At 42.8% G+C, this 13,239-nt stretch overlaps 1 protein-coding gene across 6 annotated transcripts in view; it reads right to left on the reverse strand.

Moving 5' to 3' along the window:
* The window catches only part of FGF13 (fibroblast growth factor 13), a 336,658-nt gene that overhangs the window by 74,805 nt on the left and 248,614 nt on the right, over window positions 1-13,239 (reverse strand). For 5 of the 6 annotated variants that reach the window (XM_054039868.1, XM_054039869.1, XM_054039872.1 and 2 more), the window contains 2 exons: window positions 9,783-9,893; window positions 2,491-2,594 (listed from right to left, as the gene is read on the reverse strand). In XM_054039868.1, the coding sequence (XP_053895843.1) occupies window positions 2,491-2,594; window positions 9,783-9,893 (215 nt within the window). Of the gene's footprint in view, window positions 1-2,490; window positions 2,595-9,782; window positions 9,894-11,885; window positions 12,585-13,239 lie in introns of those variants that run through there. The other variant, XM_054039871.1, reaches the window with a different exon arrangement.

Here is a 13,239-nt window from a genome sequence, read left to right on the forward strand (position 1 = left end):
AGCGCTTTTCTGTCATACGGCAAAAAAATTTCTCTCCAGTGCAAATTAATAGATGTGGTGGAATAAGGACAGGATGAAGGGTGATATCAGAAATGCACCATGTAAAATACTGTGAAGGTTTCCTTTTGTATTTATAATTTTCAGTCTCACTAGCCTGCCTACAGCATGTGTGCACACTTATATATATATTTTAACCAACTATCATTCTTTTTAGCTGAGTCAATCTCTTGTCCCTGAGGAGCTTTTATAATTACATTAGAGGCGTCTTTTTTGCTGTAACTTACAGACGTGACAAACGATCTTGAAAAGTCTGACACTCAACCATGGATATCTGCTATCTACCGTCTTATCATACATGGTAGATTTCCTCATGGTGCAAATCCACCTCGGTCATGATTTCAAATCAGTGGCTCACAACGAAACAATTCTCTTGTCCCAATTAGAGATCATAGTTCTAAAACCTCATCAGACTGAAAGCTAGACCTAGTAATTGCTACGCAACAGACCAGAAATGGAGCTAAACAAACCATCAAACTGGAACAAGAAATAAATTTCTCATTAACCCTGCCAATAACTGGTTAATGGTAGAAAAGTATTTTCTTGAAATGCAAAATATTCAGAGAAAACCAAGTCAGCTTGATTGCCACAGAACTCATCAGTACAGAACAGACCACACAGAATTGAAACACAACATGAAGAGAATTTCAGCCAACAGCTGAAAAGAAACCAAAGTTTGAGTCAGTTCTGATAGTGGTTAGCGCAAGATATTGGCCTCGGAAACTCAGGACTCCTGGTTTCTAGACCCAAATGTCAGAGTGCCCCTGTGTGACCTTCGGAAAAGCACTTTACCTTGCTGAGTCTTACTTTATCCCTTTATAAAACATTTATGATGTTTACCTACCTCTCAGTGGGGTAAAAATTAATTGGCCTGATCCAACACCCATTGAAGTAAATGGTAGTCTTTCCATTGACTTCCATTTAATGGGCTTTGGATTAGGCCCAATGTTTGTAAAGTGCTTTGTACATTGCAGCTGAAAGGTACTATTCAGTGCCAAGCCTGGCGAATAAATTATTACTAACAATTCTCCACAGAGGGCAGTGCCAGGTCTGATGAACTGGTAGAGCAAGTTAACAGGCTGTTTGTTTCGTCTATGGACTATTGCTTTCCAAACCAGTCTGTAAACCTTGGCAATACAGTTTAAAGCATGTTTCTGCAAGTTGTGAGCGCCTGTCTGAGGTTGTTTCAGTGCCAGTAGAGCTAGAAAGAGATGGTCATGACCTAGGCCACCATCTTCTTTTTCAATATTAAATGACACCATCCATGCTAATGTCATTTCCCTCTAAACACAATGTATCTATATAGTTACAGGTAACTATAATGAGAAGAAATTAGGGACCAGAAAACATGAACTTCTATGTTCCTCCCAATGTGTTTGCTTTGGGAATTCAACAGTGCTTTGGAGCAGTCCCTCAGCTAGTATAGATCAGTGCAGCTCTTTTGAACGCAGTTGAGCTATGTCCTTTTTCACCCCCTGAGAACCTAGCCCAAAGGATAGAGTCATTTTCACAGCTTCCCATGTAGTCAGTCTGTCTGTCCCTTGCTGAAGGGAACACTACAAACAACAGGGGAGCAGAAAACCATTTAAAATAATAGGCAGGAATTGCAATTCTGGGCAGCCTTTTTCCAGGTCCAGCAAGGAGGCCCCTGACTTCCTCCCATCTGCTCTAGGACTATATGGATGGGGACATGATTAAACCCTTGTCTTTTCTTTCAAGAAAAGAAAGTTCCAAACATTTAAAATAAAAATCAGAAATGAAAGCAGACACATTAAGAACGAGTGCGGAAATTCTCAGTGGAAAAATACAGCAGTGTGAAATGACTGTGAGACATCTATGACTTTGTATTTTAAAACGTGTGTTCATGGCATAATAATACTACCAGCAAGAAGGGGTGGCCCCGTTGGGATTCAAATATAAGAAAATATTGCTTCCAATAATCTAACAGATGGGGTCATTGGCATAACAACTAATGGGAGAATACAATACTGACATGAGCTAATTTTACAATGGCATGAGCCATTAGGACCACCGATACGTTTCAGGCCTGTCTCTAGTCGTGATGTCCACCCTTAACGGACTTGTTCAGACTCTCACCATACATGAGACAAGGGGTAAAGTGACATCTCACAGCAAACATAAAGGAAATGTTTGGTTTACTCACACGCACAAAACTATAGTTTAAAGTGATCTTCACAGCTGTATTTTCTTACAAGGTGGGGGGTGAGGTTGGGGTGATCACTTATTTCTTATAAAAGACACAGATTTTATTCCAGACACTGCTTTGCATTCATTGCAGAAACGTGTAATGCTCTAAATCCAAGACATCACCTGCGTATTACATTTCAAATCACGCGAATGTTCCCATCGATATGGATTAGAATCAGGGTCACTGAACTTTAAATCAGAAAAAAAATGAAAGTGGTTACTTACTGATGTGTATAGGTATCCTTCACTGTTCATTGCCAAATACAATTTTGTTTGAACCCCTTGAATAGCCACCACTCGTAAGCCCACGGGTATGAGGTTAAACAAAGCTAGGAGAAAAAAGGACACAAATAGCAAAGTTAATCTTTTCAAATAATTATATGAGTTAGATGAGTAATGTATAATCATTACAACTATTCACAGTGGCTCTGGGTCCTGCAAACACTTAATTCTAATACTTAGCTCTTATCTAGTGCTTGCCATCAGCAGATATCAAAGCACATTACAAAGGAAATCAGTATTGTTATCCCCATTTTGCAGATGGAGAAACTGAGGCACTGAGTGGTGACGTGACCTGCTCAAGGTCACCCAGAAGGTCCAGAAACAGAGCCAATGAATAGAACCAAAGATCTCCTGAGTGGCCATACTGTGCTCTAACCACTAGGCCACACAGCTTCCCAGTATAGTAGTCATTCCATTAGCTTCAGTAACTGAACTACATATTTCCCTCAGTAGCTCTCCTCACAACGGCAACACTGCACTTGGTAATAAATGTCTTCAGGATCGGGCCCAAACACTGTACTTTCAAAATTAAACTGCTTTTAATTCTCTGCTAGCATTTCTCCTCAGAATAATCAATAATATTTTCAATATTTACAGCCAGAGAGGCCTATATTTTAATAACGTTGAAGTTGGTACGTAGACTGGCAAATTAAAGAAATAAGCAGAGCTCAGTCTTGGCTCAATTTTTTGCTATTGTTTGTTTGGCAGAGGAATTTTACCACTGTTTGAACCAAGTATTTTGTATCGGCAATTCCCGCTGTAGGATTAAAAAGAAATGGGGTAAAGACTGGTTATGAAAAAGGACAGGAGCTGATAGCATAACCCATAGTCTCTCCTTTAGACTGTGGCATAAATGCAGGCTTAGAACTACATAATGCCATATTGAATTTTATTTACAATGCTTTTTTACATGGCTGTAAAACTCCAATCTGCTTCAGGCTGAATTTGGTATTTATGATCATTGTCTGAGGGTAATTTAAAACCAAACCACCGATTTGAAATAAATTATTGAGTTATTTACAAAGGTAGAAGCAAAAAAAAAAAAAGAACAGTTTTAAATTCCCTTTCAGCCCAAGAATCCCCAAATGGACATGTTTAGTTACAAGAAAATTTGCAGCCTACCAGTGTTTAATACAGACCCTAAATTCTGGGAGTGTATCAATAAGACTTGGGGAAAACAGCAAGTTTTAAAATGTCCTTCTTAAAGGAGGAAGTGTCTAGGGTTTAAAAAAGGGACTGGAGACCACAGGCCAAATTCTTTACTGGTGTAAATGGGCAGAGTGCCATTGATTTTAAAGGAATGTCTCCCATGTATACCAGTGAGAATCTGGTCCCAAGACTTTTGGGTTCTCTTCCTGCCTGTGTCACACACTCTCTGTTTGACCTTGAAACATTGAAGAGTTCCATGCTCCGCTTTCCCGATCTGTACATTGCGCATAAATACTAGTGCTAGTGGAACTTTTTAGGACGAAAAGATTTTTCACAGGAAAATGGGATTTTTGTCAAAAACACAATTTTTAAATGAAAAACACAATTTTCAACAAAAATATTTGGATTTTCAGAATTTCCCCCTCCACTTTTTAAGGAACTGAAAACTTTTAGTTTTCAGTGAACATGAAGTTTTAAGTTTTAGGCTTCCACAAAGCAGCAACATTTTTCACTGACATTGTAAAAATTTGTGTGCAGGGGGGAAAGATAGAAATCATTTCCTGCACAGCTCTAATAGTCACTTTACAAGAGAGTTGTGAGGATTCCTGACTTGCAGCCAGATTTTCAGAAGACCTCACACATTAGAGACACCCAATTCTTATTCAAGTAAAGGCAACATAGTTTAGGCCAGAGATACTCAGACCTCGGTGGTCCTGGAGCCAAAATTAGCGATCAACATTACCCACAAGAACCAGAATGGGGTGAATTCATTGCTCCATTTACCATAGTACTGTATATTCATATTGAAACAGTATGACAGGAAATACTTAGTTTATATATATAATTCTCACCGCTAAATGACTGACCAAGTATTCGTATTTTATCAACTACAATTGGTTGATAATACAGAAAAAGCATCCTGATTGGTTAATCACTTAGATTGGTTAATAACTAAATCACACAGTGTTTTAATATCGTGCTGCAAAGAGCTGCAGGAGACCCATTAAAGAGCCACTTGTGGCTTTGGCGTGTCAGCCTGAGTATCGCTGGTTTAGGCTTTCACGTCCCTAAAGCACTTTGAGAACATCTTAGGAAGGTGCTTCATAAGTGCAAACCGCAGCATTATTATACGTTTTGCTGGCAGAGCGTGTCCGCACACGCGTACAGTGGTCAGCTGGTGCTGCTGGGATTCAGGGCATTTAGATGGTCATGGCTGAAACTCAAAGAAAAGAGCGGAAGAGCCAGTGGTTCTCCTTCCCCAGCATCTCTCCTCACACCTCTGCTCTGCCAATAAAAATGGAACAAACCGCATTCTGAAACTCGCTCTTCCATTGACGCTCTTCTTTCTAGTGCCGTCAGCCTGCAGTCTGAGTCGGGATTTTCACCAGGAAGCGGTGCATACGGACTCCAAGGGAAATGCTGGAAGGAATCTGTCAATGGATCTGCTAAGGACATTTGCGAGGGATGGTTTTCAGAGTAAGTCATCCTGCTGCGCTTGGCAAAGGGAGAGTGGGCCGCGTGCCATGCTGTGTGTATTTTGCCAGAGGAAGCCTGCCATCGCAGGGCAGGTTTGGGTGCCTCACTCTGAGGTACACACTGCTACTTCCCTGAGTCACAGAGCATACATGCCCCCCAGAAACTGGCATGCACTGGCAGTACACACACAGGCTCTCATGAGGCAAGAGGAGCAACTTGGCCACCGGCCACACCTCCTTGGGGTATGCTGCGTGAGCTAGTACATCAGCACATGCTACAGAGTTAGCCTGACTCCCACGTCATACAAAATTTACTCCTGAAATTGGCCTTCCCTTCAGATGAAGCCCTTGCAGACAGTACGTCTCGTTTACATAGCACTGTGAGGAATCAGCGTGGAAAGACACGTAAGAGTCTCTTGTATACCGAACACCGATAGATAGAATCATGGAAACTCTCCCTTATTCAAATGTACACGAATGATGCCACAGATACGGTGCCTGAGACGTTATTCGCACACAGTAACAAACGACAGTACTCCCTTAGCCGCACAGGCATTATGGAAAAAGCCTCAAAAAGCCAACCCAGAATTAATTCTTTTCCATTACGCTCTATCATTGTCAGTTTGTGTTAGGACAAGATAATGCCAAATATCATCAACTACTAGAATTTCCATGTGAGTTTACACGGCGTGAGGCTAGGACATAATACCGGATATAATGAAAAAACTAGGTAATGCCTAAGGGAGACAGGCTATTTGCTGTGGCCGCTGTTCAATATGAACTGACACTAAACAATAGCTGTAACACTAAGGCAGCACTGGGCTGCATGCGTATGCCTTACTGTGTACGTTATTGATAATTATAGGCCAGCCTAGGCTGCAAAACACAAACATGTCCACTTTCCGAAGAAGATGTTTTCCTTTGTATCTGACAAGCCGTCAAATCTCTCCCAGTGCCTAGATTAGGGAACAAATTCTGCCTCCATTTACCTCCAAACAACCCCCGATTTCATGAGGCAAAATTAAAGCTGGGAAAACTCCTGTCCCCAGAAATTCTTCCCCAAACTGTAAAGACTCTCACTGGCTACAGGCAAGGCCCTGTGTACTCTGCGATCCATCATTTACCATAGAATCGTGCTCTGAAATCTCAGATTTCTTTTAAAATTATATACGCTTCTAGCCCTTATGGGTGCGGATAGGACTGTGAAAATGTGAACCAAGTGAAAACTGATGGAATATCATCTTCTGAGCCTGCAGAGAGCCTGAAAGATTAGCCCTGAGAGGTGCAAACTGCCCCATTCATCTCACTCCGGACTCTGCTTACGCTGAGGTTCTATGGGTGTAGAATTCACCGTTCTTTGCATCTGAGCACCTGGCATTTTGTTTTTGGGCTTTCTGCCCTACTGTGACCTACCTGCAGCTGTCTGTTGCTGCCCCGCTTTCCCACAAGGAGTCAAATTGGACTTCAGTGCATACTTCATCTAGCAATCTATGAAGTCAGGCAGCAGAGGGTTGGGTAGCTGGAGCTGGAATCAAGCTTGCAGCCAGGGAGTGGGGGAGCCGGAAATGTAGAGTGGCCATCTAGACTGCAGAAGTCAAGGCCCAGGGGGCTTGCGAGATAACTTGCTGTAACTGGATCCATGCTCTCCTCTTGCCCAGCAGAAACGGGGGAAGGAGATTTTGAGCTGGGCTGCCTGGATGACTTTATGGGAGGCAAGACCCAACAAATGGAGAGGAGCCATCTGGAAAGTATAGGACAAAACCCATCCTCTAAATTCATCATGGGTTAATTTTACAGAAATGAGTATTTTCAACTCTGAGCAACAGCTGTGTTCGTGCCTGGGTGCTGGCGGGGGGAGGAAGGGCACCGGGAATGAAGGGTATTTCATGGAGATAGAATAAATGATCATCGCCACTGACTTGAGGGGTGCTTGCTGCAGAATTTTGTTCATTGTGCCACAGAGCGCATGGGCTCCTGGCTACAGACTTGTAACAGCTGTCGGCAAAAAACGAAGGGCTGTCCCAAGGTGGAATGATTTGAATGCGGAAGAATTTAAAATCTCACTTGTAATAATTAAAAAAAATGTCTCACTGCAAGGCATAGCCAAATACTCCTTCATACGAGGAAGAGTAATCAAAACAGCCTTAAAATTAATGCAAAACGAAGGCGACTTCCTGCAAATGAATAAGACTCAGCAGATCTGCAAGCAGGGACTACAATAACGGGGAAAGAAAGAGGGCGGGGATCAGAATTTTACTGTGGTCAGAGCAACAGGTTGGAGCCCAGTCACTGCTGCGTGGACTTTTAATGGGGGCTTTCCCAGAAGGGATGTGCCAATCACAGCCAAATAAGGTACGCCTTTGTCGAAGAAAGGAAAGACTAATTCTTTAGCGCCGGATTCTCCAAAGCCTTACTCATATGAGTGACATGTGCAGAATCAGGCCAATAGTGTATAAGGGTTCAATCCTGCCCTGCTGATGCTAATAGGAACTTTGTCATTAGAACAGGTTCAGGACCAGGGTAAATAGGCAGTGTGGCCTAGAGGGCAGAGCACTGGATCAGGAGAGCAGGGTTCTATTCCTGGCTCCGCCACTGGGCTTCTGGCTGACCTCATACAAGTCATGTCACCACTCTATGACTCAGTTTCCCCATCTGTAAAACGGGGAGACTGTAAAGTACTTTGAGATCTACTGAGGAAAGGAGCTAGGTGGTATTATTATTACATGCCATACATCTACAGTTCTCTATATTCACTTCCAATAGGTGAAAGTAAAATGCTTTTCCATGTTGGGAAAGTGCAGGCCAGTTGCATCCATGTCTAGGATACATCCATCACATCCTCCTTTGCGTAGAACATTCATTATTTGTGAAGGCTGATTTTCAGCTCCAAGAAGCTTACATGATTTACATGTAGCCCGGTAATCTCTCTCGATGTGGTAAATTTAAATGCATAATGCAAACAAAAATATGTTGGAAACGGACACATCTGTGTGACTGTAAGAAGTCCCCTCCTGGCTCTCTCACCTAGAATGTCAGAACTCCATTAAAACAAGTCAAAATAAAGTATTTGGGTGGAACTGCCCCAAGAGAAATAATCTGCAATTCAGGGGACTCGGTTTGGTACACTAAAAGTTTATAACACAACTGAAATTATTACATTTGCCTGTTAGCTTCTTAACTCATTTATTTAAAACCAGACCAAGTGCAGAGTGCTGCCAACATTCTGAACAAATCGATATTATTTCTTTTAACCTGTAATGTCAAAACACCAACAATTGTTTTAAAGAACAGCAGAATTTTATGATGCATGATGACCAGCTTTCATTCTATTCAACATAGGTTCTTATATCGTGCTGATCACCATCCTATCGGAGTGCCTTCCAGTACTGCATTAAGTAACATGACTACACATCTACCATGAGGTGTTTGTTGAAGGTTTAAACTAGATTTCGAGGACTCCCAATCTTGCCTTAGCGAGCTGGGATAATTGGCTGCATCCTAAAGGGGTGTCACCAACTCTACGGCATGGGACTCAGATTTGAAAGCAGCTCAGAGTTGGCCTTGGTTTACCTGGCCTGCAGCGTGCATTGCTTTCAGCACCTGTAACGACTGCACATGACAGATCCACAGCAACCTCATTGGTTCTGTCATGTCAGTGAAAAATAGCTCTGCAAAGCAATGAATGTTAAAGAGAGAGAAGAGTAGAAACCTACGTGGATCTGGGTGAAACGTGACACGATCAATCAAATGTCATAAAAACTACTGGATTTGTTGTTCTTATCCAACCTCCCTCCTTTGACATTTGAGAGCTTAATGAAAATGAAATAAATTGAAAAGATATTAGCTTTGTGGAAAAGGAAGACTGGATTTTGGTTTCCAGTTTACGGGCTCAACAAAATTATACACATTAGCTATCGCTGAAATACCCTCTTGGTTCATTCCAACTTTTTTCAAGACAAAAAATTCATTTAAACTAAACAAAACAATAGTGTGAAATTTTGGGGGGTAATTGTATCAATATCACCGTTTTTAGTCCTCGTTTGCTCTTTTCCATTCATCTCCTGGCTTAAAAAACCTCCTCAAAACTGTTTCACAGAAAAGCCCAAGGAAAATTGTTTCATTACTTAAATCATAAGTAGGCTCAGAATTATCAGCACTGGGTACGGGGAGACAAGGAATGTGAACTTTAAAATGATGATGAATTCTCATTATGTGAAATAACTCAGCTCTGTTCGAGTGAGACCCCTGCTTAAGACTGGAGATAACGTTAGTCTATTTCAGGCATGCTGCGTAGGCGAGCAAATTTTCTCTGTTGAAAAAAAATCTAATAAAATCCAAAGGACAGCAATGAACTTCTTTAGATTACCATGGAGATAACATTCGGATTGTTTTGGGGCGGTATCACCATTACCTCCTCAAGTATATTTGCTTTAAATGTTTTTGCAGTGCTTTCCCTTCAGCCTCAATGGTAAGTAGGTGCACAGTGTTAATGTTTCACTCAGTCAGCCATCCCAGAACATTAATTTTCAAACCGATGGAGATGGAAAAGAACCGGATACCCCATAATTCACAAACACACAAGGTTATCTGATGCATTCAGATGCCACTTACTATAACTACTGTCCTCCTCTTTTGTCCCATCAATTGTTCCATCTGCTTGCAATTGTAAGTGGTAGCCTTGCCTGCTGTAGAGTTTTGTTACTATTCCTTTAAGCTGTGGCTCTGTAAGAAGACAATAACAAGGTTAATGTATGAGATCTGGATGTGCCGTTGCATGTTATTAGGGTTCAAAACAAATCTTCATTTTTGATTTCAGAGATGATATATGAAAAACACCAGGATTAGCAGCTTTATATCTGTTCCCATTTAGGCAAAGAGCAAATCAGTGACTATAAAAATCAATTGCCAAATGATGAAATGCCACTTTCTATTGTAATGTAGGTAACACATTTAAATCTGCTTCCAGTGAATACCAATTCCAACAGCGTGTCATTTGACTTAGGAAGCCGTGCCCTATCTCATTCAAGATTAGAAATGTGCTGGCAAAGAGTGTATTCTGGCTTTTAACAAGGTGTGAATTCTCAAAAGGAGGGAAAGAGAGAACTACTAAGATAAGGTAAGATAGAATGAAAACTGCATACCGAATCAAGAGCCTAAATATACAGCAGCTAAGGTTTACCATAAGAACTGCTGCAATTCCAACAAACAATCCACCGTTCTTTGCTGATCCAAAGAACATGCAGAATCAGAAGGGATAAACTAGTTAATGAACAGAGGTAAATAGAGGAAGGAACCCACTTTAAACTCAGCAACATGTTGAATTGTAATAGGAATATTACCATAAAAGATGCTATTTCACAGACTCGGGAAAAAAAAGAAAGAAAAAAACAGTTTGGATATAAATCTGCTTCATAATCATCCTCATGTTCAGTGTTGGAAAATGAAATAGCCAAAACAACATTAGATCATTCTGGACTTTGAAGTAAATAGCAACAGGATTTGCTAGGAAGTCTGTACGTTTAAAGAAAATATCTCAGCAATGCATCAAGAGTAATTGCAATAAAATAGGTCTACTTCCACTGAATCCCAATGACATCTGCATTGTAGTAATTGTCACACAGTTATTCTCATCAGACAGTGAAGCCTTTTTAGCAGTCTGCTTCAAAACCTTAGCTGATTCACAGATAAACACAATATGAAAATATGAATTGCCATTTTCAACCCAAAAGTTCCCACATCTGGGCAAGACTTCCTGGTCTTAAAAGGAAAGAAATCAGGGTAGATATGCTGTTACAAATATTTTGGATAGGATTTGAAGCAAACCCTTATAATAGTTTGCATAAGTATATTACTTCCTATTAGCAACCTTTAATAAGTGTACTGAGGGATGCATAATTTATATACACCCTCTCATTTAATATGAAACCGAACCAAAGATCACTCTATTTTCTTGCATTAGCAATGTTCAAAAAGCTCGTAGCAAATTTAGGCTCCCTTTTTCAACTAGCCACCCTATTATTTGGCTACGTGAAAAATGCAGGCAAGTTCAGTGGCTAGAGGCAACTAGATTTTGGAAAGGCAAATTACTAGCAACATTGCTGACGGGCTTCTGCTCCTCCTGTGTACAAAATGCACTGGATCAGAAAATTAATTCTTCATACCTGATCTTTTACACCTCTGTTACATACAGAATTGTGCCTGTGAGATTTATATAAAATATTCCTAGAAAGGCGCAGGGGGATGAAAGGTTATAAAGGTCTAGAAGCTGCTGGCTAACGTAAATAGCCTGATCTCATATAATTAACAAATAATAGCACAAGCAGAGAAATTCTAGAGACCTGAAGGAGGGAAAATAGATTATTGAACATGTAGACAGATGAACACATGATTGAAGGAGAGGGGTGTGTGTGTGTGTGTGTGTGTGTGTGTGTGTGTGTGTGTGTGAGACGCACACACACACACTAATACATCACTGATCCATGGGTACACATGAGTGTGCATGTGAGAAAGAAGAGAAATCAATGGTGCATGCCAGACAAATTGGTGACGAGAGGGCGTGTGAGTGAGAAACCAGCTCTGCATGTCTGTGCCCCCAAGTCTATTGGCAATTGCAATACCTGAGAGTTAATTTCACCAGTCCCCCTCCCCCGGCATGATGCACATTAGGGCTTGTGTTAAAAACAGAACAAAACCAAACACATAACCCTTGCCAACCTGGTCGCCTTCTCCGTCTTTTCTTGGAGCTGAAGAGTTTGACCCTGGAGAACACATTCAGCTTGTTCTTCTCGCAGCTGCCCTTGCTCTTGCTGGGGCTGTTGACACACTTGCAAGCATTGGATTTCTCCCGCTCCCTGGCTTGTCTCTTCTGGCGGATCAGGGAGCTGGCGATTGCTGCAGCCATGGCCGCCACCGCCCCGACACTGCCCGGGGGTCAGACGCAGGGGCTCTGGGTGCTGGCTGCAGGTGCAGCAGCCAGCATGCTGGTCTTCCAGTCCCCAAAATCTGGGGCACTGGATCCCACCGCTAACACCTTCGGCTGATGCCGCAGCACGAGCGCCCACCGCCACTAGCTTCGGCGCAGAGGAGGCACAGGCGGGATGCTTCCACCAGACCAAACCAGGATGCAAGAGTTTAGCTCAAGTGGTTTGGTCCGCAGAGGAGACCCCCCCCCCCGCCCTTTGTTCCTGGGCTTTTATCCCTCACAACTTCTGGCAGGGCAAAGTTGGCAGGCAGGGCTCAGCGTTTCCAGGGAGATCGAGCAGGTCACTGGCAAGACATCCCGCGGTGCTTCTCCAGACACACTGTTCTCCGGCAGACCTGGCACGTCCACTTGGCACAAGATCAATGCACCTTTGCCCAGCTTGAGTTTTCCAGTTAACTTTTCTCCCACCTTCTCCTCCCCAACCAAACCCCAGCAAACACCTGTTAGCCTCCGGCGGAGTCTGTCTGCGGCAGGGCTTTCTGGATTCTTTTCCCTCCCTTCCTGGAGAAGGAATGGGAAGCGAGCAGCGATGAAGGCTGAGGCGGTGCTGCTGCCTGGAGCCCGGGCTGGCTGGTTCTGAATTCCTCGAGAAGCCCCCTCCCGAAGATTTTACAAGTGGAGCTTCAAATGCAGCCTCTCCTGGAGCGATGCTTTTGTATTTTGCATTGCAACACTTGTAACCATTCAGCAATCAGCAAAAGAGCTCCCCTGATGCCTGGTTGCCAGCAGCACCAGTGCTGATACTGCAGCAGCAGTAGCCTTCAGGCAGCAAACGCACTCCCTTCCTCTCTCTCTCGCGCACACACACACACACACACCCCCCCCAGGAGCTGTGCGCTGGATACAGAAATCAGACGATGAAGCCCTCCCCTTATCACCCCCCTGTTCCTCAGTGAAGGCAGCAGCCCGGGAGATCTGCCTCAGCGCCTCTTTGTGCGGAGAGTTTCAGAGAGCAGGAGCAGTTAGGAGGGAGGCTGGATCATCTGAAGCATCTCAGGTCCAGAAGGGCTGCAGAGAGAACACCTGCTCTCAAGACTAGAGCCGCCTCCCGGGGAGAGACAGACACCCAAACAGACGTGACTGGGA

Source organism: Malaclemys terrapin, chromosome 9, assembly GCF_027887155.1.
Source record: "Malaclemys terrapin pileata isolate rMalTer1 chromosome 9, rMalTer1.hap1, whole genome shotgun sequence".
Taxonomy (NCBI): Eukaryota; Metazoa; Chordata; order Testudines; family Emydidae; genus Malaclemys; species Malaclemys terrapin.